Raw genomic sequence first — 23,852 nt, 5'->3', positions numbered from 1 at the left:
ACTTCATTACTTATTTGTTGTCCCCTAACCAACCTTTGGACCTTTCGGAGTCTGACCAAAATGCCAACGGGTCATCTCAAACTTTGGCCAGTCTTTCTGCCCATTGACTTCAGCTGGAATGATATATCCACTCTGGTTCTCCATGGCCACAAGGAAGGAAAACTCACTGTATTAAGAAAGTGGTAGAACAAACCAAGGGAACTTCCATAAACTAGCATACTTCTCCTGAACTGCACTATGGCTTTGATCCCTGCCTCACCTGAAGAACGAAAACATTTTTTTTGGTTTACCTGCCCTTCATAGAACGTGCACAACAAGTAGTTTGCAAGTAACTGCTAAATACTATAAGCATTACTTACATAGATGGGACAGGATTGGAGAGCCAGGAGAATACAGATCATGACAAGGAAGACAGGCAGGTTATAACAGCTTAAATGGAAGATATTTTGTCAGGCAGATACCGGAGGCATCAAAGCTTTTTCTGGCTCCATCATGACTGGTGCTCGATAACTGCATAGGGTTTTCTAGGGTCTGGACCAAATGACACAGTAGGCAACTTCTACAGCTTTTGATGGGTCCTGGCTGATTCTTCTTTATTTTCTCCCTTTCCTAATAGCCCATACAGTCATTCTCTGAAATGGTGCAAATGTAAAGATTGAAAGGATCAAACTCTGATACAAGCCTGAAATTGTATCTGTGGGAACTGCTTTCATGTGCCACTTTTGTGACAACATCTATAATGCAATGTTTGTAACAATGCAATTTCATCATCTTATAAATATCAATTTACCATTAAGAGAGGAAGGAAAGAACATCAAAAAAGACAAATGCAAACTTATCACCGTTTCTGCTTTGTTTTAATTGAACTAGTCTTGTTCAGATAAGCCAGTCTCTCTCTCACAAAAACAACAGTTTATCGTTTAAACTGTGAAATTGTGAGAGTGCGTGCGTGTGTGTGTTGTAATTATGGTGCCTGCTAACAATTTCATACTGCCACATTGCACATATGGCTTCCAAGCTAGCTTTATCTGAATCTTTGTGAATCTATTCTCCGTGCTATTAAACTGAGCACATTCCACATCGTTCAAAAGTAATTACACTTTTGTCTAGAGTGTAGGAGACTGCTCTCCCCAAACAATGAAATTCTCATTATTAGAGCTGGCACAATAACGGCACTGGTGTTCACAACACTGTGCATTGTACCATCACAATAACTTATCCTAAGCTTGATGCACAAAGGTACACTGGAAATTAAAATTTCTCTAAAACCACTGTGGTTCTTTTTTTTTTTTAATAGGCATTCTTTAGCTCAGTATAATTAGAGTCCTATTTGACTTTTTAAAAAGCTATATGCATTCAGATTTCCATTATCTTCACAACTTCTGAATAGTAGCTAAGTGCTCTAGCCGCATGTTGTTCTGACCCAACACTATTCACATGCTGACAACCCCAGACCAATAGGTGAAGTGCAGGCCAGGATGTATGTGATAAGAGAATGCAAATGCAGCATTAAACAACCTTTTATTTTGGACAAGTGGAGGAAAAGCATGAAGCAATGTGTCGGTAAGCTCTTTGACCAGTACTACTATTATCCTTAATATGACCAAAATTTCTTAATATTATTCCCAAGTTACAGAGGAATAACTTCATTCACCACAGAAATGCAACATTTTTTAGTGTGAAGTAATAAAGCTATTTAATAGTGCACTGTAATATTATCTATCAATTTAAAGCACTGCTGACAATGAATTCTAAATCTCACTGAAAGTGCAGGACAAATGTGGGCTAGCAGTGCAGTCACGCAGTTTGGAGCAACTGGACAGTGGCAAAATTACACTTTATCAGTTTGATCTTTTGGTAAGAACTTTTTTTTTTTTTAAATCTCGTCCAGCATTTGATTGATGTTCTACAGGTAAGAAGAATGGTCGAATTTGGCCACAGCATACCATGCCCATGGTATACTTCAATCAGTGCTTTTAGCCTGACTGACATCTCTTATTTTCAGAAATTAGCACACAGACACCACTGGTGAGATCAGCAGTCTTGAGAGGTGGCAAAAGCAACATGGTAAGGCAGACAAATAGAAATAAGTAAAATAAACCCTCATAACTTAGGTGAGCTAACAACTATCCGTGCTATCCAAATACTGTAGCCTTAATAGATTTATTCAAAAGAGGTATTGACCGATACTGTAATCGTCAAGTGTTTCCCTGCTAAGCTTATGGCCTGCTATGAACATGCGAAGGGGACCCTCAGATATATTTTAGGTCAAATGATTTGTCTTGTATTTTCTTCTGAGCTTTTGGTTTAAGTCTGATAAATTATTGTTTCTTTTCTTATCAGTGGAAGAGCTTTCCTACTTACAATAAGTATTAGTTTCTTCTATCAAGAGGAAGAGAGTTTGGGATAGAGTTGCCCCTGACTTTCACAGAACCACAGGACGGTTGAGGTTGGAAGGGACCTCTGGAGGTCATCTGCTCCAACCCCCTGCTCAAGCAGGGCCACCTAGAGCCAGTTGCCCAGGACCGTGTCCGGACAGCTTTTGAATATCTCCAAGGATGGAGACTCCACAACCTCCCTGGGCAATCTGTGTCTGTGCTCAGTCACCCTCACAGTAAAAAGCATTTCCTGATGTTCAGATGGAGCCTCCTGCGTTTCAGTTTGTGCCCATTGCACTAACCTTTCTCTGGCTGCAGTTCCAGCATCCTCAGAAATACCCTGTTAATTTGATGGGAAGATGGGTTTTGCAGCTTTTGTCAATTTTGGTTAGGTTTGAAGATTTCTTTCTAGGGATTTTGCCCTCCTTTTATAAAAATTTACCCAGCATTCCAAGCCTTGTCTCTAAGTTGACAGTTGTACAACTTGGTAAAGTGCAACAGGATAAATTTTCAAAAGTCTAAGTTGGAAAAACTGTTGAGCTATCACTCTGTTGCAACCAGCCCTTTACCTGAAGGATCCTAGGATGTCCCAGCTGGCAGGACTTGTAAAAGCTGGAAGTAACCTATGAAACAGAAGGTCAACTAGCAGCCAGAAAAGTGAGGCCAAGAAATTGATTCTCAACACTGAAATTGTTTTCCTAACTGTCCCTTCATGACCTAGTGCTGAGAGGCAGACTATAAGGAGACAGGGACGGCTCTGGTGACAAGAGGAATTCAGCTACGCAGCCTACCGATGAGACAAAGCTGTGTAATTCCACACCTCTTCCAGATCCCTTGGCTGTGGTTTTCTTCTACTGAGATTGTTCCCTAAGCCAAATGGGTGTTGTACATGTAAGCTAACACAGAAAGATCTCTCTGGATCTATACCATGTCTAAGAATCCCTTCAGAGAAGAGTCTTAGCCAACAATCACACACAAAGCAGTATGGTTTAGAGGGGTGCAGCAGAGTGATGCACTACATGATTTCAGACCAGTTGTATGTCTGATCCTGTCTTATCGGACATTGGAGAGATCTGTAAAGGTGTACCCTGCTAAGGACAGCATGTGGCTGCAAAACGAGAACTCCATAGTCACTTGCAAACTCAGTTAGTAGGTGTAGTAGTACAGCTGACAAGCTATTAAGAAGTGTGAAGCACACTGCTGGAGCTTTATCAATAACACTGTATTGGATCGCGCTGTGTGGTGGTGTGTGCACATGTGCATACACCTGGATTTGCTTCCCAGAGGCTATAAAATAGCACAGAATGTCAACTCAAACAGTATAAAAATGACCTATGTAATGCTACCAAAGTGAATACCCTTTGGGGATTACTTTCATAACTGCTAATCACCCAAATTGAAGTCATCTAAAAGTTATTCAAGCACTAGGTTCAGTTACTTCTTTCTTATAACTACATACCACAACAGCAGAGGGAGTGATTATGTATATTTTACTCATTTACACTGATCACTTCCTTCTTTCTGGAGGCACATAGGCTACATCCTTTCTGACCTACCTGGATGATGATTTTTACAAGACACTCCTCACTAAAAGAGAGATATTACAAAAATGTCACATTCATACAAACTGGCAATTTTCTTAAATATGTATGAAGACAAATTCAGTCCCTACAACCCCCCAAACATGCTTCAGATAAGCCTACAGCATCTCACTACTACAGCAAAACTGTCTAAAATGTGCAATAATTCAGTATCTTGTATTATAAAGAAACAGAACACACTGTTTTGACATCACATTAAATATAGCCTTCATAGCAGGAAGTCACACTAGATGATCAGCTAAACTTCTTGGTCTTACAAACTATAAATGAATAAAGAAGTTAGTTAAAATCAGTTAAAGAGCAGTTTAGTGTTTCAGTGAGGTGTAGTTAAAATACTCCTGCTGGGCTCCTTAGAAGACAATGAGTTTTTATTTCATTAGGGTCTGATTCTACACTACTGGTGTCATCACAAGTTTGTCTATTGACTTACATGTTGTCAGGAACAACCCTTTATCTTCAATACACTCTCTTAAAATAGACCAAAATACACCAAAGCTCATACACCAGTTACATACCCTAACATCCGGTTGGCTGGAACTGTATGTTAATGAATTACATCTCCATAAAACATCTGATAAAGGATGAGAAGTAAACAAGCTAGAAAAAGATAATGACATGTCTGCCCATGAGAACCCTTTCCAATGATGTTCTTTCTTCATTTAAAGTTGCAATAACACAAAGTAAAATTAAATATTCCAAACCACTGTTTGAACTTAAGCATTAGACCAAAAAGGAACAAAAATGGATCGGGATCAGCGAGTTACTTTGTCTAGGAGAGCAGCTTCAGTGAATATCCAGTGACTTGGTCCTATGAGAAATAATAATCCCTAAGGCTTTTTACTTAGGGCTTGTTACATACGCATAATGAGCTGTAAGGGCTTAAATACCACTATGGAGCTGTTGCAGGCTTTTATGAGGATACACTATCACCTATTTTGCAATGCTTTTTAAAAGCCTTCAAATATGCAGGTCCATTCATTATCTTCACTTAAAGTGAAATTCTCACTGCCCTTGTCAAAGTGGGGGACTAACAGAAAAGTTACAGTCAATTTGTAAACAGGCAAGAGCTGTGTGTGTTCACAATAGACAGCTTTGTGGAGGTGCCTAAGTCCTGGGGTCTCAATGCCTTTCCCTGCACCTTTCAGCCGTTATAAAAATGTATCACAGTACTCTGCATGAAGGGCCCAAACACGTCACATTACAATAGTGACACTACGATACTAGTGAGGAACATGGCATTGCTTTTTGTTCTTTTTGTTTGTCTGCTTTTAGATAAAGCCAGTTCTGGACTTCCAGTGGGCTGCTAAACGTAATTAACAAAGTGCACTGTGTCATTTGTAAAGTGCTTAAAAAGGTGAAAAATTGGTAGGCTGATTTAATTCCATAAGCACAGGAAACTTTCTTGTAGGTATCTGTGGCACGTGAAATGCACATCACACATGAATTTTTAAAACCAGCAAAATCCAAAGTTGCTTTTTTTACCCTTTATACAGACTTTCGTGCCTTACTATTGCATAAACTTGGCATTGGGGTGATATTTCAGACACCATGCCAAACATGACTCTCACTTACAGTGTTCCAAAACCATTTACTGTTTGCTGAACACATATACTTCAAATTCACATCGCTGTAGCTAAAAATTTTTAGCACCCTAAATGCCAGCAGACAAAGGTGAGGAAAACTGGAGTTTGCACTGCAAGTGATTTAGCATTTGTAGTGGAGGGTAAAGGCAGTCCAGCTAAGTCAAAGCTTTCACATTATTGTAGCATGTTCTGTACATGTAACTGTGCATTGTACACTCCATAAAGTACAGATCTGGATGCCAAACTACTGTAGAGGCAGAATTCAAAGAATGAATGTAAGCACAATAGACCATTAGCAAACCTACCATTGTGTTGTGCTGAGAAGTGGGAGTCCTATGGCCACAGTTCTCTTGCGTCAGCAGAGAAACTGGCTGAAATTCCTCAGAGTGAGGCTTGTTGGGAAAACTCACATGCAAGGGAAGGTGAAAGGCTGGGAGCCCGTCACTCTCCTCTTCTCCCACTTTCTGTCTGCTTGTCACCATGGCTACCTCTCCATCTGCTTCCCCATACGGAGAGGCTGGTCGCTTGGAAGACATCCTGGAAGGAACAAAAGAGGAGAAAATAATGAAACCTCCAAATAAATCCTTAATGCTGTCATTGTGTGGTTAGGGGCCATTGTAACAGAAATGCCTTTTTTGTGCTGGCAGAGAGCAGGAAACCATCCAAATACCACTGCAAAGCATACACAATTGGGAACAATGGCCAAGCAGGTAGCAACAGAACAGTGGCTTGTTTGTTGTGAGAATAATACACTAATATAGCACTCTCTTGTATTCTGGCTTCTTAAACATGAAAATTCACCTAAGAAGACTGTATAATGAAATGCAATTCCTTTAAAAAAATACCCATCTGGTTTTGCATTTGCAAGAGACTCTAAGAAGACAGAACGTCTCCCGATACAAGCTATTGTCAACTTAGCTTTTAAGGAATAATCATCTGCATGTATTTAACCGTAACTGATAAAAAAGTAAAATAAAATAAAATAAACTTGCTAGCAAGCCAAAATGTCTGTGCTTATAAAACTTCACCCATGTGAACAACAGAGTGTTATAGTCATGTTGCAAGAATCTTTTCAGGTTCGCAGATCTGGGATAGTTAAGCAATTAAACATTTAGACATTAATAACCTAAGCTTTTTGACAACACAGATTCAGGGTTGTACTAAGTGAATGAAGATTTGCTATCAAGATACCCTATACTTCCTACCTATAGCCAGATCAGGAAAAAAATACATGTAAATGTAATTTACATCTATAGTCATATAAAAAAGGATACACAAGCAAGATACATAAGAGTACACACTGTAAAAATCACACACAAATCTTGACTTAAAATTCAGGTCCACATTCCAAAATTTTTGAGACTGTTTGATAACACTGTTCTGATAGCATGTGTGTACCTTCAACTTTCAGAAAGACTGAAAAAATCCTCAAGTCATTGGAAAATCCAGTTTTCATCCAAACCAAGCACTACTGAAAATCTTACAGGACAATCTGAACCAAGAACACTTTTTCAGCTTGGTCTTCAAAATAGAGGGGTCCAGTGAAGTATGAAAATGCAGACTTCTGGGATTAATTACACCAACATTGTTCATGAAAATCAGGGTATGTGCATGGATGGCATAATGGGCCACTGTGCTAAGCAGGGGCATCTGTAATAAGGAGTGGAATGAGAAATAAGAAATTCTATAGGCATAGTCAAAAGAAGAAAAGAAAGAAAAAAAGAGAAATATTTCATAGAAAATAGGAAGTTATGAACAAGGCAACTGAAGACTTGTACGTAAAAGTTGAAAAGACAGGCTGAAGTAATACTGCTCCTCCTCAAAAATGTAGTATTTATGATTCTAATTACCCCATTTTGATTTTCCACTTCACAGTTAAAGGACTGCATTTCAAAAGCCCAGCAGCCTCTTGAACCATGTGTGGGGCTGCTGTGAGGTGGAGCATGTCCATACGATTTGGTGTATTGAGCACAAAATGGTTCTTAGCAGCAGTCAACTGGGTCTGAAAACAAACAGTGACTTTAAACAGCCCTTTGTTAGGACTTATTTTGTTTCTAATGATCTCATTTTGAGCTTTGCCTCCTGAGCCAAGTTAGATTATATTTTAAAAAACCAAAACCAACAACAACAAAAAAACTCGGACAAAAAAATACCTACCAAAACCTGTACTCAGCTGCACATCGCCTGTTCTGAACACCACCTATTGTCTGTACATAGAGAAGCAATCTGTATTTTCTATTAATGTTTGACTTAGTCCAACAGGCTAACACTTCATACATCCTACCTGAATTCTGTCTTCTAGGCTTTCCCACCTACGTGTCTGCAGCGAAGCATATGTATAAAGACAGAGATCACCAGATAGACTCTTACTGGCAGTTTTCTACTAGCCCACTGATTTCAGCATTTTACAGCTATGTTTGACGTGACAGATCCCAAGCTTCTCTTCTGCAGAAACCATGCAACTCCCTCCTGAAGTTAATGTGAATTATTCATATTCTGCGTTGCATCGCACCAAGATACACATTTGCTATTGATTCAGAGTGTAACATTTTGGTTACTCATTGCAACACTGCCTTAATAGAAGCTTGGGTTTTTAGAAAATCTCTCCTTCTGAAAATCAGCACTAAGCAGTTGCCTCAATTTTGGCAAACAAAAAAGGGAGGGACACAAAATCATTAGTCAATTATTCCACAGTAACGTTCTATACTTTAGGAAATTTATATTTGATAAGATGACTGAAAATATCATAAACCATCTACAAAACTCCCCACTACAATTCACTTTGACAATACAATATAGAGAGAGGATGCCTTGCTTTGTATTGATTTGTATTATATACTACATACCCAAGTTGTGTTAAAAACTTCTACTGCTGTTAAGCCAGAATAACCGAGATTCTGTCACATTGCTTCACAAGGAGAGTTTGACTATCATGTTGAAGTAAAGCTCTTCTGCTAACTTTATTAGTGAATATACGGTTTCCTCTACAGATTCCGCTGCAGATCATCACTGCCTTCTGCTTGTCACTGTTCCCAACAGGGATGATATCATTTTCTGCAGGGAATTTATAAAAACAGGCAAGGATGGCAATAGAGGTGACCACCTCCATGCACTAGCAATAACAGAGACTATTATATTTTTGATCTAAAATGAAAACCTATGGGTTGGACTGTAGGCTAACCTACAGTGATACTAGAGAGGGAAGAAGAAACTTTTTCCTTCCTCAGGCAGCTCTTATAACACCCGGTTTAAATTACAAGCCACGTGCTCATCATCATGCTAGAAGGCTAAGAAATTGCTAAAATAGCTAAGGTAGCGAAGTTACAGATCTAAACTGCATTAGTCTTCCAAGTGACTAGGACACACAAAGAAACAGATGCACAGCCGTAGGTAAAGGCCTCACAGCTCAGATGACAATTGCAATTGTTTTCAGGTAGCTCTGTCCATAGACAACATGAGTTAGGCACAATCTGGCCTTTCAGAAATCTCAACATCCCCTGTAACATCAAACACAAACATCACAGTTTCACAGAAATTACTTACTCCTTATGAACATCTGGGAAATTTCCACAAGCCAATGCAAGATTTAAATAAATAAATAAACCCATATCTACTTTTAGAAATGTCTTCCGAAAGGACAGTAACTATCAAAGCCTATAGCAGCAAAGGATCAACTCACTGATAGGTTCATGAGCAGAAAACAACATGATACAAGGTAAATTCATTCACAGACGGTCTTTCATTACTTCTACAGCTTTATTGGTCCCTTTTCCGAATTTGTAATGCTCCCACATCCCATATCCTTGAATTATCTTCTTTTCATACATCTTCATTTTCCTACTGAGCTAATACTAGGTCTTAACAGATTCCATATCTGAGATGCAAGAAGAGTTCCCATTATAAACAATAAGAAAAAGGGAAACAGCTAAATTCTGAGTAACAACGTTATCTGAAACTGAGCTCTTCTAAACAGACCTAAGTCTAATGAAGGACTGGAATTATCCCATCCTAACAAAGGACTGCAAACATCCTGGATCTACCCTCAATGATAACATGACAGTTTACAACTTGCATGACTTCAAGATCTTTTCCTCAAACTAGTTTAAACTCAGAAGGGTTTTCAATTACACCTCTCTAAAAGAAGTTTTACAATAAGAGAGGAAACATCAGTTTCCTCAAACATCAGCTTATGGATAGGATTAAAAAAACCCAACCAACCAACCAAACAAACAAAAAATCAACAAAACCTCAAGATATTACTCTCAGAAAGGTAGCAATATGGTGGACCACATTCTGAATCTAAAAGGGTGCCTCTGCAGATGAAATCTGTTGCAACTTAAGACTTGCAAGAAGAGTTGCATTTTGAACTGTCATTAATCATTCTACTGAATATAAATAGCTAAATAGTAATTTCTTAGACAACCTAAATCTGCAAAGTTCAGACACAGTGGGACACAGGCAGTACTCAGCCTACTGTAGAGACACATCGGAGTTATGAAACATATCCCCATACTTGATTTTTATCAGTGGCTAGGATGGAACTGAATTTAGTTCTGGTGATGAATTCAAACATGACTATTTCTTGTAAAGGGACTGTTTTTGCTGTTTTTGGAAAGGCTTCTTAACATGCAGAAATTGCAGTAAAAAACATGCCTTTTGTTAAATTTTCATTAAACAAATGCTTTTCTTGGTAGCAAGAATGTTTTTTTCAGGGAAGTAAAATCTCACTCTTCTAACTCACTCTTATCCCACAAATATTTGATGCGATTCATCTTACAATAGCTTCTCCACGTATTTCTTTACTCCCCTTCAATTAACAACAGACTCTTTGTAGGCTTAAACTGATACCCTGTGTCTATTGATCTCAGTATTTTTGGACTGACTTCAGCATGGCTGGATTTTCCCACTGGAGAGAGTAAGAGCTACACTGCGTCCACATGAATTGTTTCCTCATGCCATCTACAAGTATTGGTTCCACCCAAATAATTTCAGGCTAACAAATAACATTATTTTGTTTGGGTTTTTTCCCCCTTGAGTTCAGTGCCTCACAAAAGTGATCCTTCCACAGCTCTATATTATTATTATTATTATTATTATTATTATTATTATTATTATTATTATTAACAGAACCTCATTTAAGTGTCCCCACAACATTTCCATTTGTCCATTGGTTTTGGTTCATTTCATACATGACTGTATATCCAAAATAAATCTGAAATGGCATTCAGTATTCAAGGAGATGGTGCCCTCTAGCACACAACCAGCATCCATCCCAATTTGATTGCTCGTGCCATAAAATTTCATAAATTTTATGTCATAAAACTCTAATCTTGTTACATTAAGCAAAATACCTCAGAAACATTTCAGATACCCACAAAAGCTTTTGGAGAAATGGCTTATCCGTGTCTTCAAAAGTGACAAACACAGATGTGTCAGGAGAAAAAGATATGAGGCCATAAATCTTAACTTGTTGGGAGTTAATTAAGGGATTCATCAATCATTACACAGCTCACCCCATACACACAGAGGCAAAATCCCGTCAGCTGCCACAACCTACAGCAATCTACAGGTTAAAAACTCCCAAAGTCCCTCTGTTCTGACTATTTATAAATGACTTTGTATAATCTAGCATTAAGACCTGTAATTATAAAACAGCATTAAAACAGGCCTGCATAGTTATGGATAATTATAGTTGGTACACTTTTTAAAGAAATAAAAAGCTTTTCCATTCAAACACAGGCTTTTCCTTTTTGACAGCTCCAAGTCACAGGATGTAGAGAGATGATTTAAATTGTATGTCAAAATTTTGACTGTGCAAGACTTTCTTTTTTTCCCTTATCAAGAGAGGCATTGTTGTTTTCTCACCATAACTAGGCGTGACAGCGCCTGACTGGAGTCGCATAGCCAGTTTCTGAATCGGCATGAAAATGTTCACCTCTTGAGTTTCTCTGGCAGCTATAGACTAAGTCTTTCTCATGGGTAGAGCTTAAATCACTCGGCCCCCTACATTGGAGACAGGCACAAAGCTGCACTCTGAAGAGATGCACAAGGACAAGACGGGCAGATCTGATCCTCCAGCAGCAGTGTGGAGGAGCGTTCCAGCTACCAACAGCATCAGGAATTTACTCGCTAACACGGCCTGATTCCAAACCAAATGCTAGATGCTAAACTAGTCCCAGGAACTTCAGTGGGATTCAGCTTGACTCTCTTCCTGATCTGCAGGGATATTTCCCTCTAGTTAAAAGTACATGTTGGAAATCTGCAGACTCTGCTTTTCCACAGGAATGCTTACAGACGGCAGCAATGTTACATATATATATGTGTAAGCATACACACACACACAATACAGATGCACAAACACAAGCTTATCCAAAATGTCAGCAATACATCTGCCTCATCTCTGATCATGTTTAGTACTAATAAAATGGTTCATATTCCCAGGTTTATTGAAGCTACGATCTCTCTACAGACAGTCCAAGCAAAAGGTGCTAGTTAATACTAATGACTGTCTCCGTTCCATTTTGGCCCCAAATTCATTCATTATTTACGTACACCGAATAACTAGTACCTTTAAAAAAACCCAACTCTGTTCATTTTGACAGGATTACTTGTGTAATAAGGTATTACTCAACATGAGTAAGGGTGGCAGACTCCCACACTCTGTCCCACTGGGAACTGCAAGCCCGACTTGTTTCTACACATACCACTAAAAACAGACTTCACTTGGCAATATCTTTGAGTCATTTACAGCCTGGTTTGGAATTCTTTACTGAAGTAATTTTACAATTAAAAAAAAAACAAGAAAAAGGCAGCAAACATCTCTAATCTGCTAATCAATAAAAAATGTGCATGAAACGTGCTTCTCATCTGTCACTCACACTGAGATGGAATAATCTGTTAATTATTACTTTCTAAGATCATATCAATCAGCCATCTTTTAAAATGCACATATGCTACAAATAAGTTGTGTTATTCGACAAGGGTTTTGGTGAACAAGTCACTTTTGTTAATACAAACCAAGATTGCTACGGCATAACCTGTGTAATATTTCTGTACGGTTGGCTATTATAGCAGCTGCCACAAGTAATCCTACAGTTAAGGCCACCCAATAATTTCCATTTCACCCAACTCGCTTTCTCCCTTTTGCTTTCCAGATTTCCTCCCTGTATAGGGTAACTTTAATAATTTTTTTTAGTCCACCAGTTTAGAAGATTCTGAATATAAAATGGGCAGGGAATATGCTATTCCCTATCTATTTTAAAGTTTGCATTTTAAAGTATGATATAGTAAAGTATCAGCAGCTTGGCTGATAAACTTGATATTCCACATATTGTGGAAACTGGTTTTTGAGAAAAGGTACTATTCAAAATGCCAGTGGTAAATGGTTTCATTTTGACAAGTTTTGAAACCCTCAAATGAGAAAGTTGTTACAAGGGTCTTTCAACAAAATGTTAACAAAAACCTTGAAAAAAAGAAAAATTTTACACTAGAAAAATGAAAAAGAAAACCCCCACACCTTTCTATAAACTCTATGCTCTCAACTAAAAATTTATCATCTCCATTTTCTTGCATTTGCAAGGAATTTATGCATGAAAAACCACTGTAAAAACAAGTCTAGGAAAAATACGTTGTGAAAAAAAGTTCATGTTGCATGTTTCCAATGTGCATTATGCAAAGATTTTCATTGACCTTTTGAAGCAGGTAACTGGGAAAGATTCTTTGTGCATGACTAAGTTGTTTAGTGAAGTATTCCAGCCTGAAACAAACCAACCTTCAACCAAAACAGAATTTGTAAGGTGATGAAGGAACTCCTATCAAGATATTATATTGTATTACTGCAAAGAGTATTACCTAATTCTTTTGGACATCTCCTACAGAACTTTGCATTATTGTCCCTCTTTTGTACAGTAACTAGTAGGTGTTAAGCAGGAACGTTTAGTGATTTGCCCAGAGACACACATTCAAAATCAGCTTTAGCATGAGAACCTGTATCCTATTTTTGTTCGGTACCTGTCAACTTCATAAGCCTTTTGTTTTTCACTAGTCTGTATGTCAACTAAAAGAGCCAAAAATCTAGTAGTACGTTTATAAACCAGAAACTACAGGATCAGATTCTACCTCTGCTGAAAAGTATGTTTCCAAAAGATCAAACTTTGAAACCTGGATTTTTTGAGAACTTCTCAAAACCAGAAGAGGCATGTAGTGAAAACGTGGTTACGGTACAGGCAACATACAACCATAATGGTGTGGTGTCAAAGACGATGAGCATCTATCAGCACAAACTCTGAAACAGCAGGATGCAGTCATTGTTGATGTTTCAAGTAAACTGAGCCTGATCATTGGCTTCTTTCATGCAAAAGACTCTGCTTGGATGATTTTGAATTAAATCCACAAGCTCATTTATTTTCCAGTGCATCCTCAAATTAGCTCTGGCGTCCTTCCCCCCACATCCCCCAACCTTTTAGAAATGTAACTCCCCCCACTCTTCAGCTCCTCATACATCTTGCTTTTTTACTTTTTATTATTATTTTACATTTGTCCTCATGTCACAGCAGAAATAGCAGAGTTTGGGTTTTATTTTCACGTATAGTTTTAGGAACTGCTCACTGCTGAAAGTACTATCGCAATCACCATGACATTAGGTAATCATCACTCTTCTACCTGCTGAACTACAAAGAGGAATCTAGTCAAATAATTGGAGATTTCAGGCCTTGAAATTTCACTGTACAAACTAATACTTGAAAATGACAGAAAAGAAGTCAGTCAGTCTCCAGACGCTGAGTGGGAGAGCTGTGCTGCATGCTACAAGGAATCCATACATCACACACAGACGTGCATACCTAATTTCCATTGACATTGAGTGAAATGAAGGCAAGGAGTTGAAAAAGCTTTAAAATTATGACAATTATGAATGACTTACTTATTACAAAGAAATTTGAGGAAGCACAGGCTCATTCTGAAAAGTTAGCTAATATTAAAACTTTTGCAATTTAGGGAGCTTATTCTTGGTCATTTGTAGTCTTTGTCTAATCAAGCTAACATAAAATTTTCTTCAAGCATTATTAAATGATGAATTACTTTCAGTAGAATCAACATTAATAATAAGAATTCTCTCCCAAAAGACGCCCAGATTTCAGTACGAGAAGCCATTCTTTTGATTGAGATCTCGGTAAAATATGACACAGCTTTTCCCACTCTTCCATCACGCCATTGCTCAGTAATGGGAGTGCCAAAGAAACAGCTATCGAGCTTCAAGCCCCCTCTCCTTTCCCCTCTCTTTCCTTACTTACATTTCAAACTCAAGAAATTGAATTTTTACTTTTTTTTTAAACAACAACATTCCCTCACCAGAGTTTGTGTATAATCACAAACAAACCCAAACCAAGGAAATTAAAAAAAAAAAGTATCTTTTTTCCCCAATTCACTCTGAATTTCCCTGCTGGTAAATTCAGAATAATAAGTTTATATTGCATGTACGTTTGCTTCTAACAAATGTACATATAATTGCACTTATGAAATAATTTTCAATATACCCACTGATGTTTACGAATCTGAACTTCCAGTATCGTTCTACCATTATTATATGAACTCTTGCTCCAACTGTCACTTGCATACACATTTGCATCATGTCTATCACTTTATAAAAAAATACATATAAACACGGAAACACATAAGCACATACATCCAGATGTATACTGTAAGTTTCCTGGTAAAACTGATCATGCTAGTAAAGTATGTATGCATATCCATTCAGAGCTTGAACTTGCATCACTGAAATACTGGGCCCCTAAATAACTTTAGTGGGAGCAGAACTGGGGCCTCAGAGAACCCATGTGTACCTTTAAGAATTACAGGCACAGTGAAATGTTTTTTGTGTCTGTGTGTGCGCGTGTGTATGAAAAAATATACTTAGGCAGAGCAATGTTTCTAATGGATGTAAACATTTTCTTTCCAACAGGTTAATTCCAGCTGCCTAGAATTTTTATTATGTTTTTGTTCACATGCATGTGTGTGCTCCCCCCTTTTTGGAGGGTTTATACATGACAGGTGCATTCCTGGCCCAGGAACAAATAGTGCTGGAGAGCCTGAGAAAGAAAAATCAAACTGAACTTGAAGATAAAATGACAGGGAACAAATACATTATTGCCTTTCTATTATGTTAAAAAAAACAAAAACACAAAAAATTTTGAACATTTATAATGTCTAAGCAATTTGAGGTAGAATTTTCAAAGCTGCAAAGAGATTGTTCCAAAGCCCAGATGTTGCCTTTCAGAAACTAGTGAAAATTGCTGCCTCTGAAAATTACTCTGAAATACAAATAGAGTAAAACAAAAATTGTTTAAATAAAAATAATTTAACTCAGACATTCTGATATTCCAAAAGAGAAGATGAACTTTTTTCAAGTGTTCAGGCAGTTTCGCACTCTTATCTCCTACTTCAGATTATCCGCAGAGTCATGCCATCTCTGTTCCAACAAATGATTGCATGAGGGAGAAAAAGTTTATATTATGATGTGAAGGCTCCTGCTTCACTCCCTGTGTATATTGTACTGTGAAGTCTTCTTCAGTTGTCTTGTGAAAGGTTGAAAGTTGTACTATTTTCCCAGTTTTTATTCATAAAATCGTAAGAATTAAAAATCTACATTAACAAATGTGTGGTGTAATCACCCATCATAGCACATGTCCGTTCACTTGCATTAGTATTGTACAAGCCACTTTCACTTCTGTAATTTTCTGATTTCTGAACATCCATGTTCAGTTTAAAGCGCTACTGAACACTTCTCAAAACTGTTGCTTGCACATACTAACATGCTTCCTCACCGCTGTGATGGCACATGTAGGTAAGTGGATTGACTTCAGCTCACCACTGTCTAAAAGCTGATATTTTGCTGTACCTGATTCAAGAAATGCCTGTCAAATTTCAAGAGAAAGAACAGTCACAAACAGCTGATAATTACCCAGCTTAAACAAACATTAACCCTAGGTAGTGCTGGAGCTGTTAGCTAAGAAAAATATAGCTATTAGTCATATAACACACGTATACCCTTGCACAAACAAATGCACATTGCTATGTGAAGAAAAACAAATCCAGAAATATGAAAATGAGAAACCATTCTAAACAGACAACATACCTTTAGGACCATAAGGAGTCTCAAATTTGACTTTAGAAAGGCTGCAGTGGCAGGCACTGAAACACTGTCGCAAAAAGATGTCCACTTAAAAAATCTTTGGGAGTTGGGGGGTGGGGTGGAAAGGAAGAGAAAAACCCTGAAACCAGTATCTTTCCCTCCAGGGAAACTCGGAGGATGTCTGCCATTCGCCCTTCCATAGGTATTTTGTCTACCTTCATGTCTGTTGTTCAACAGTGATTCCCATCCAGCTCCACAAAGACCCAGCTGTATAAACCAATGCTGTCAAAGAACACAGTTAAGGGATGGATAAAACAGGGAGGGGTGTCTAACATGCTGACCACTGACTGAGCTTGCAAGGATAAAGAAGCCTTGATGGAGAGAAGTAATCATCCATTGCTGTTTGTTTATTTTACCTCCTCCACCACATACTGGAACCTTTTTTGTTTTTTCCATTACCAAAACCATCCCCCACTGAGAGGCCTTTGTGATCTAAAAGGGGCAGAGCCCCTCTTTCTTAACACTGGCAAGTTTATGTAGGCAGATTCATTCAAACACATCTTAAAATAAACATTTGGCTCTTCCCCTACATCACACTGTCCACACACTGCCTTCAAACACACTTAAAAAAATCACCATTAAAATGCTCTTGCCTAGAACTGTTTTTACTGAGATGTATTAAAACAATTTAGCGGTCTAAGGCACGTATTGCCACGGAGGTCCAACTTCAGATGAGAGCTATAGTCTTCTGAAAAAAATAAATATACATTACTGTAAAGTAAACCTGGCTGCTATTGCCATAACAAGTGGTATAATAGCTTTCTTGAAAAGACTTCTTCCATCAAAAACCTTTTCCCCGCTGGGGATACACCTAATTATATTATAAGTGAATCTGAATCCAGATGTTCAGATCTAAAACGTATGTCACAAGTATTACGAGGAAAATGACCACTGCATGGAGAACGAGGCATTCAAAGGGCACCACTGGCTCTGAAGGGAGTGAGGACCTTCAGATTCCTTCAGGCGTAAGAGGTGTAGGTGTTGGGCATCTTAGAAAATTAACTGATCTATTAAACAAAAACAAACAACAAAACTTCCTTACTTCCCACTTCTTTTTTTACTCCACAGTCCCCACACATACACCGCTGTTTTGTTTTTCTAACTATATGGATTTGGCACCGAGAACAATGCAAGCATGAATCCCTGTAAAAAGATAGCACACGGGCAACAGAAAGCAGATCTCCCAGAAAGCCTTTGGATGTATCTGAAGACGATACTGGAAAGAACACTTCTCTATTGGAAGAGGATGCCCAGTCACTCCATGGGCTACCTACTGCAACCAAAGTAATTGATTAGGAATAATTATAGTCACATTAAACTAGGACACTGAGAAAAACCATGGATTCATTTGCATCAGACATTAACAAACACCTCCACATCACAGGCTGATGATCAGCTATGTTTTCAAGGTTACCAGCCTGAACTGGCTACAAAACGCAACAAGAAAGGTCCATTGTCCATTTTTTAATTTCAAAAAGGTAATAAATAGCTTTTGATTTGGGTAAGTAGTCATCTGGCAAGCTCTACAGTTGTTTGAATGACACCTAGGATAGAGGATTGGTTGACCGATTGAAATACATCACAGAAATTTAATTCTGCAGTATAGCAATGGCGTTGATCATTGCTGAAGAAGCACTAACATTGAAACTATGTCCAGGTAGTTTACTGCTGAATACCCTCTCCGCCTCAGTCTGGGCTGCAAAACCAGGACACAGCATTAAGAATTCAGACGACGGCAACTTCCCGTGTGACCCCATATAATTTATGGAATCTTTCTGGCTCCCAGTTTTTCTATTTCTACGTAAGAGATAAGAATGTTTAACTGCCTTTATAAAAAGCTCTGCAAGCTCTGACTTTCTTTCTTTAAAGAAAACATTTTATTGGGGATCGCTGTTTGTATTACTTGCTTGTATCATTAATTTACCTGATGGCTTTGTGCATACTGACACATAAGCAAGGGCAAAAATTAAGTACTCTATTCAGCTACTGTATTTGGAAACTGCAAAACTAAGTTTCTTCATACAGTCCTGCCAACAGATCCTAAGAATTTTTTTCTTTTTACCTATTGACTATATTTATGTAAAAATCTATTCATCTTTCTTTTCTGGGCAGTGATAATGCAAAAAAACCCACCAAAACCCAAAAAAACCCCCAAAACCAAAAACCAAAACCCAACCAAAAAACCCTAAACCAAAACCCAGCATGTAGCAGGGGAATGTCACTGAATCCTTTTCACTACACTGTCCAGTTTCACTCGATCCCCTCCCCCTTCTCTGTCCTTCACACAAAAAGAAAACTCACCTCTTCCCAGGTAATGCTGTGGTAATTTACAATTACTGAGCGCTTTTTACTCAGAAAAACTATTTTAAAGGAATCCCACATACCTTCATCATGAAATACTAATGGCAACACCCATTTCACAGATGAACCGTTACAGATGCCAGTTTGGTTCTTGTTTACCCACAGAACTGCCCAGTACTGGCACCCACGTGAAAGTCAGAGCTCTAACCCACCCTCTCACAGCACATCAGGGCCAAATTCAGACAGCAAGCCGCAAGCTCTGATTTCCAGTTTCCTCTATTATGCAGTAGCGTGGATGATAATTCCTCAGTACAATGAAAATGAGGCATACTGCATTCAACAAACGCACTATCAAGATAATGATGGAAAGCTAAAACCAGCCCCCTTGCCAACCTCTGCCCTGGCTAACTAATTATAAAGGCATACTAAAAAGACAGAACTCCCTAGAAAGGGTACTTTCTATACTACTATAACTTGTATCTAGCCACCTGTCCCTTCATTCACAAACAATGCAAAGATCCTTCTGTTTAGTTTTTCTCTTTTAAATGGCTCACACAGGTGTATCAGATTTTAAGATTTAAAAATGTGAACCACAAAATAAAGTCTCAAAAATACAAAACTAATGCTAGGAGAACATTTTTAAGCAACAGCATACTTCTGGTTCCACTAATCTACTCGCAACATGGACCAAGCATACAGCGGTATGCTGGGATTCCCGGCTGGCATTTTTAAGAGTCTGCAAAACCCCCCTTGTAAAAGAGCTCATCAGATGTACAAAGGTTTTTTCCTTTCTCTCCTACTCTCTTCTCACCCCATCTCCACCCTTGCTTCAGAGGGGGAAGATCAGAAAGTGCAGCTGTTACTAGGCCTTTAAAGCCCTAACCCCCTTTCCTTCTACTTCCCCCCCACCCCATATGCCATGGATATAAAGCACAAGCCAGATTTATAAAGATATTAAAGTGCCAAAAACATAGAGTTTGTCTTGCTGTAAGAGATCTTCAAATATGCTTCCAATATTAAGATACCTATACACTTTTGAAAATCTGACTAGGAGCCTATGTCTCTAAACACCTACATACCTCTACAAACCTCATCCTACTTCTCTCCTTTCCTTTATACAATTTACTAGAGAGCTTTCTATGCTTGCACTACTCTTTTCATCCTTAAAAGCACTTGCAAATACTAATTACTCTTCACATATCCCTTCTGTGAAGTAAATAAGGATTATTATCCCCTCTGAAGTAAACAGGGATTACTAACTCCTTTCTACAGACTGAGGAAATACAGAAGAGGATTTTAAATGGTCTACACACCACAACGTAAAGAGATGATACTGAAGCATGGATAAAGATATAGAAGTTCTCCATCCCCTGCTCAGACTATGACAGTCTAAATCTTACCCTTCTATCTGCAAATGATACTCTTAGCCCAATTGTTTCTCTCTGCTGGCTGATGATCAAATATTTAACATATGCCATAAAATGAAAATATGAACTCTACAGCAGTGCCTCTTATTTGTCATGCCCCATTACTTAGACCGGGTGGTAACATGCGCCTATATGATGGTTTTCAATTTTATTATCGTCTCTATTTGCTCACTCACTTAAGATGTTTAAAGAAGAGTTGTATGGATTATCAGACAGTCTGAAAAGTTCAGTTCAGAGCTCTTCAAACACATTCATTTTCATCTTATTAGCACAAGTAAAGTAAAAGCCTTAGGCAGGTAATTTACCATCCAGTTTATCCAAAGGGACTTCTAAAGGAAAAGTCAACCTTTGTAAATTGTTTGTGATAATCTCCAAATTGATCATTAATTATCAGCTGCTAGTAAGCGTTTCTTCCATCAGCGGCACTGTGAAAAAAATGCATTTCTCAGAAAATCTACCATTGTTGTTATTGCCACCTGTGTACTCAGCCCTTATTAAAACCAGCAAAGTTACATGGCAGGCAGCAGCCTCACTAAGTGAATCCTGTCCAGCAACTCCATTTTCCAGGCAGTTTAAAAATTAGTTATTCACCAACAGGAAAGCATTCATTATTAATGTTATATTTTACATTCTATACCTTCCCACATATAGCAGCAGTTACAATTAATTTAGACCCATTCAACTCCACTTAATAAAGCACACATTGTTTTGTACTGCCAAACTTGAGCTGATGTACAGAAATTTCATCTTCCCTTTCGCAGTTTTCTGATTTTCTTCTACTAGAAGTGAACGCTTACAATCTAACAGTAAAAATCTAGAAAGATCTTTCCATGCTTCGTTTGTGAAAAAGAAGAGAAGCTATCAGGAAGCGATAGCTGCAAGTAAAGCAGACTAGTGTTACCTACCCTCAGGTCCGCGTTGCACAGGAACAGAGGGGGACCTTTTTGTACAAGAGACTGCTTGTCAAAATGCAGTTGAGCCTTGATATAAACATTTTGACCAATGTTTTCCACAATTGCTGGGCACAATACACTATTGCACCACTTTGAGAATTTGGGGCAATACTATGACCAACGTATGACATCTGACATTCTCACAGTTCCTGCTTTAACTCCATTGAACTTAATGGATAGTCGCCAGTTAACTTTACTGGAGCAGCCCTGGATGCCATGCGCCTTGCATCTTCAGTGGGATCAAACACACCTGACAAATCGTATTTTAAAAACCTATTTCACCAACCAGGAAACACAACCATGACAGCAATAAACTGCAAGGCCGGCAACTATTTAATTGTATATTGTCACGCACACCATAGTTTAAGGAAACAAAGAATTAACATTAGAGGGAAGACATAGGCAGGTAATGAAAATTTTTAGAAACATAGTATCCTTGGAAAAGGCTACATGATTACAAGCACGTGATTGTATTTTTCTTTAAAAATGGTCTATGGGTATAAAAAAAAAAAAAACAAAACCAGGTGAAGTGCCCACCACCATGGGTTGTAGGTATAACACAGCAAGCAGCTGAAGCCTTTTACATTTGAGAATGGCAGTCCCAGCAGCACTGTAATATATTTCTCTATTTTTGTAATAGATGAAATGCAGGATAATTCTACATATGTGCAACCATGTCATCTCTAACATACACACACAGAGTATGAGTTTTGTTCACATTAAAAAGGACTGACTGCTCATTGGGTTCATGACCCAGGTCCACCGGCAGCGACTTCACACTGAGTCCTGATGATTCCAAATGCAATGGGATTATAGTTGTAAAGATGGAAAAAGGCAACAGTACCACAGCTGAAAGAACTACCATCCCTCAAAGACAGTTTTGCTCAAGTTGTCTCAAATTCATACAAATCTAGGCTTACAATTGTAGCACAGGATCTTTTAAATAATGTATATGAAAATTCTAGTTCAAAGGGCAGGACGCCTGAAATGGAATAGTCTCTTACAGAGAGATGAAACACAATTCTGCTAAAACTGAAGGGAATAGACTTGTATTTTCTTCAGTGACATAGTGCCAATGAATGGGCCACTGCTGTTGAGGGAGCTTGAGCTATAAACACTGCCATCTTCAGCAAAGAAAACAAAGGGATCCAAACTATTAAAGTACAATTCTGTTCTAGACAGGGGTAATGTCAAATGACACCTCCTCACTAAACAGTCCTGAGCGCTGGATGCACTGAGAATCGTGTACATCTTTGTTTGTTTGTTTGTTTCATTTTCTAATTTGAGGGCTCTTTACTACTACTTCTACTTTCCTAAGTCCTGCAGAACCAATTACACACAGGCCACTGAACAGCATTTCATTCTAGTCACCATAGAATAATGTACTAATTGCAGAATCAGATTTAACCCCCCTGGGATCTGCATAACTTACTTCCAGGATCTATCCTGACTGCAAGAGGCACAAAACAAACATTTTGCAGACAGGCAGGTATCTTCAGGAGAAGAATTTAACCTGCAGAATTTGACTGTTGGTCACCATCCAAGGGCATGAGAGAACTCAGCCTGACGGGCAGATCCTGGGCTAAACTTGTAGGACTGAAAATTAGAAAGCACACTCAAAAGCACAAACAAAACACAATTTAGGGAGAGAAAAATAAATCCTGTGATGATATTTATAGTTAGTTCTTTTCAGTAGAACTACACTAAGACTCTCAATGCATGCTTAATATTGGAAGCAAGACTCATCATCAATAAACAATTTAATAATCCGGTTATATAAGCAGTAACAATTCCTTGGCTGGTAATGAACAATATGATATCAAAGTTCTCATCTCTTTAACAGAATCTTGGTTGATTTTCTGTACATGAGTAGTCCTGATTAATTCAATTGTGTCCTCAGTGTGTTTAGTGCCTGTGTAGATACAGGAGAAGAGAGTCTTGCAAAGGTCTCTCTGAGGACTGAGTGAGCTTTGAAATTCTAACTTGGGCGATGTTATATGAAATAGAATCCAGCTTACTTGCCAGGAAGCAATAAAAGCGAACTCAGTGAGACTGCTCATGTGAATACATCTTAGCAGAATCAGGGCCCGCTTGAGCCACAAGGGAGGATAAACTTAAATAAAGCATTTCAGTATAACCATTCTTTCAGCAGTCTTTAGTCTCTATTAGTAGCTAACATCTGAGGAAAGGAAAGGTTTGCTGCTTGGCAATAGTGTGGTGTTAATGTAACACAATCTGTTAAATGAAAAAGCAAAATTAATTCCAATTTGGTGTCTTCACATTTCACACTCCAGAGACTCTTACGGACTGAATGAAAGACAAGAAGGGGTAGGGAAAATTTAGTGAATTTTTCCGAACTGAATTGTCTATTTCTTTGCATTTCACCTAATTAAGTCAAGAGGCAACCGAGGGAAAAATAAG

The 23,852-nt window shown here is 38.3% G+C and overlaps 1 protein-coding gene across 31 annotated transcripts in view; it reads right to left on the bottom strand.

The window, feature by feature from the left end:
* SOX5 (SRY-box transcription factor 5) overlaps positions 1–23,852 on the bottom strand; it is a 721,637-nt gene that overhangs the window by 253,050 nt on the left and 444,735 nt on the right. For 28 of the 31 annotated variants that reach the window (XM_072874906.1, XM_072874851.1, XM_072874898.1 and 25 more), the window contains one exon: positions 5,868–6,099. In XM_072874906.1, the coding sequence (XP_072731007.1) occupies positions 5,868–6,098 (231 nt within the window). In that variant the 5' untranslated portion in view covers position 6,099. Of the gene's footprint in view, positions 1–5,867; positions 6,100–23,852 lie in introns of those variants that run through there. The other 3 variants (XM_072874954.1, XM_072874934.1, XM_072874944.1) reach the window with 1 other exon arrangement.

This window comes from Ciconia boyciana, chromosome 1, assembly GCF_034638445.1.
Source record: "Ciconia boyciana chromosome 1, ASM3463844v1, whole genome shotgun sequence".
In the NCBI taxonomy this organism is placed as follows: Eukaryota; Metazoa; Chordata; class Aves; order Ciconiiformes; family Ciconiidae; genus Ciconia; species Ciconia boyciana.
Note: the sequence above shows the minus strand (reverse complement) of the source record. Positions and strands in the feature narration are given on the sequence as shown.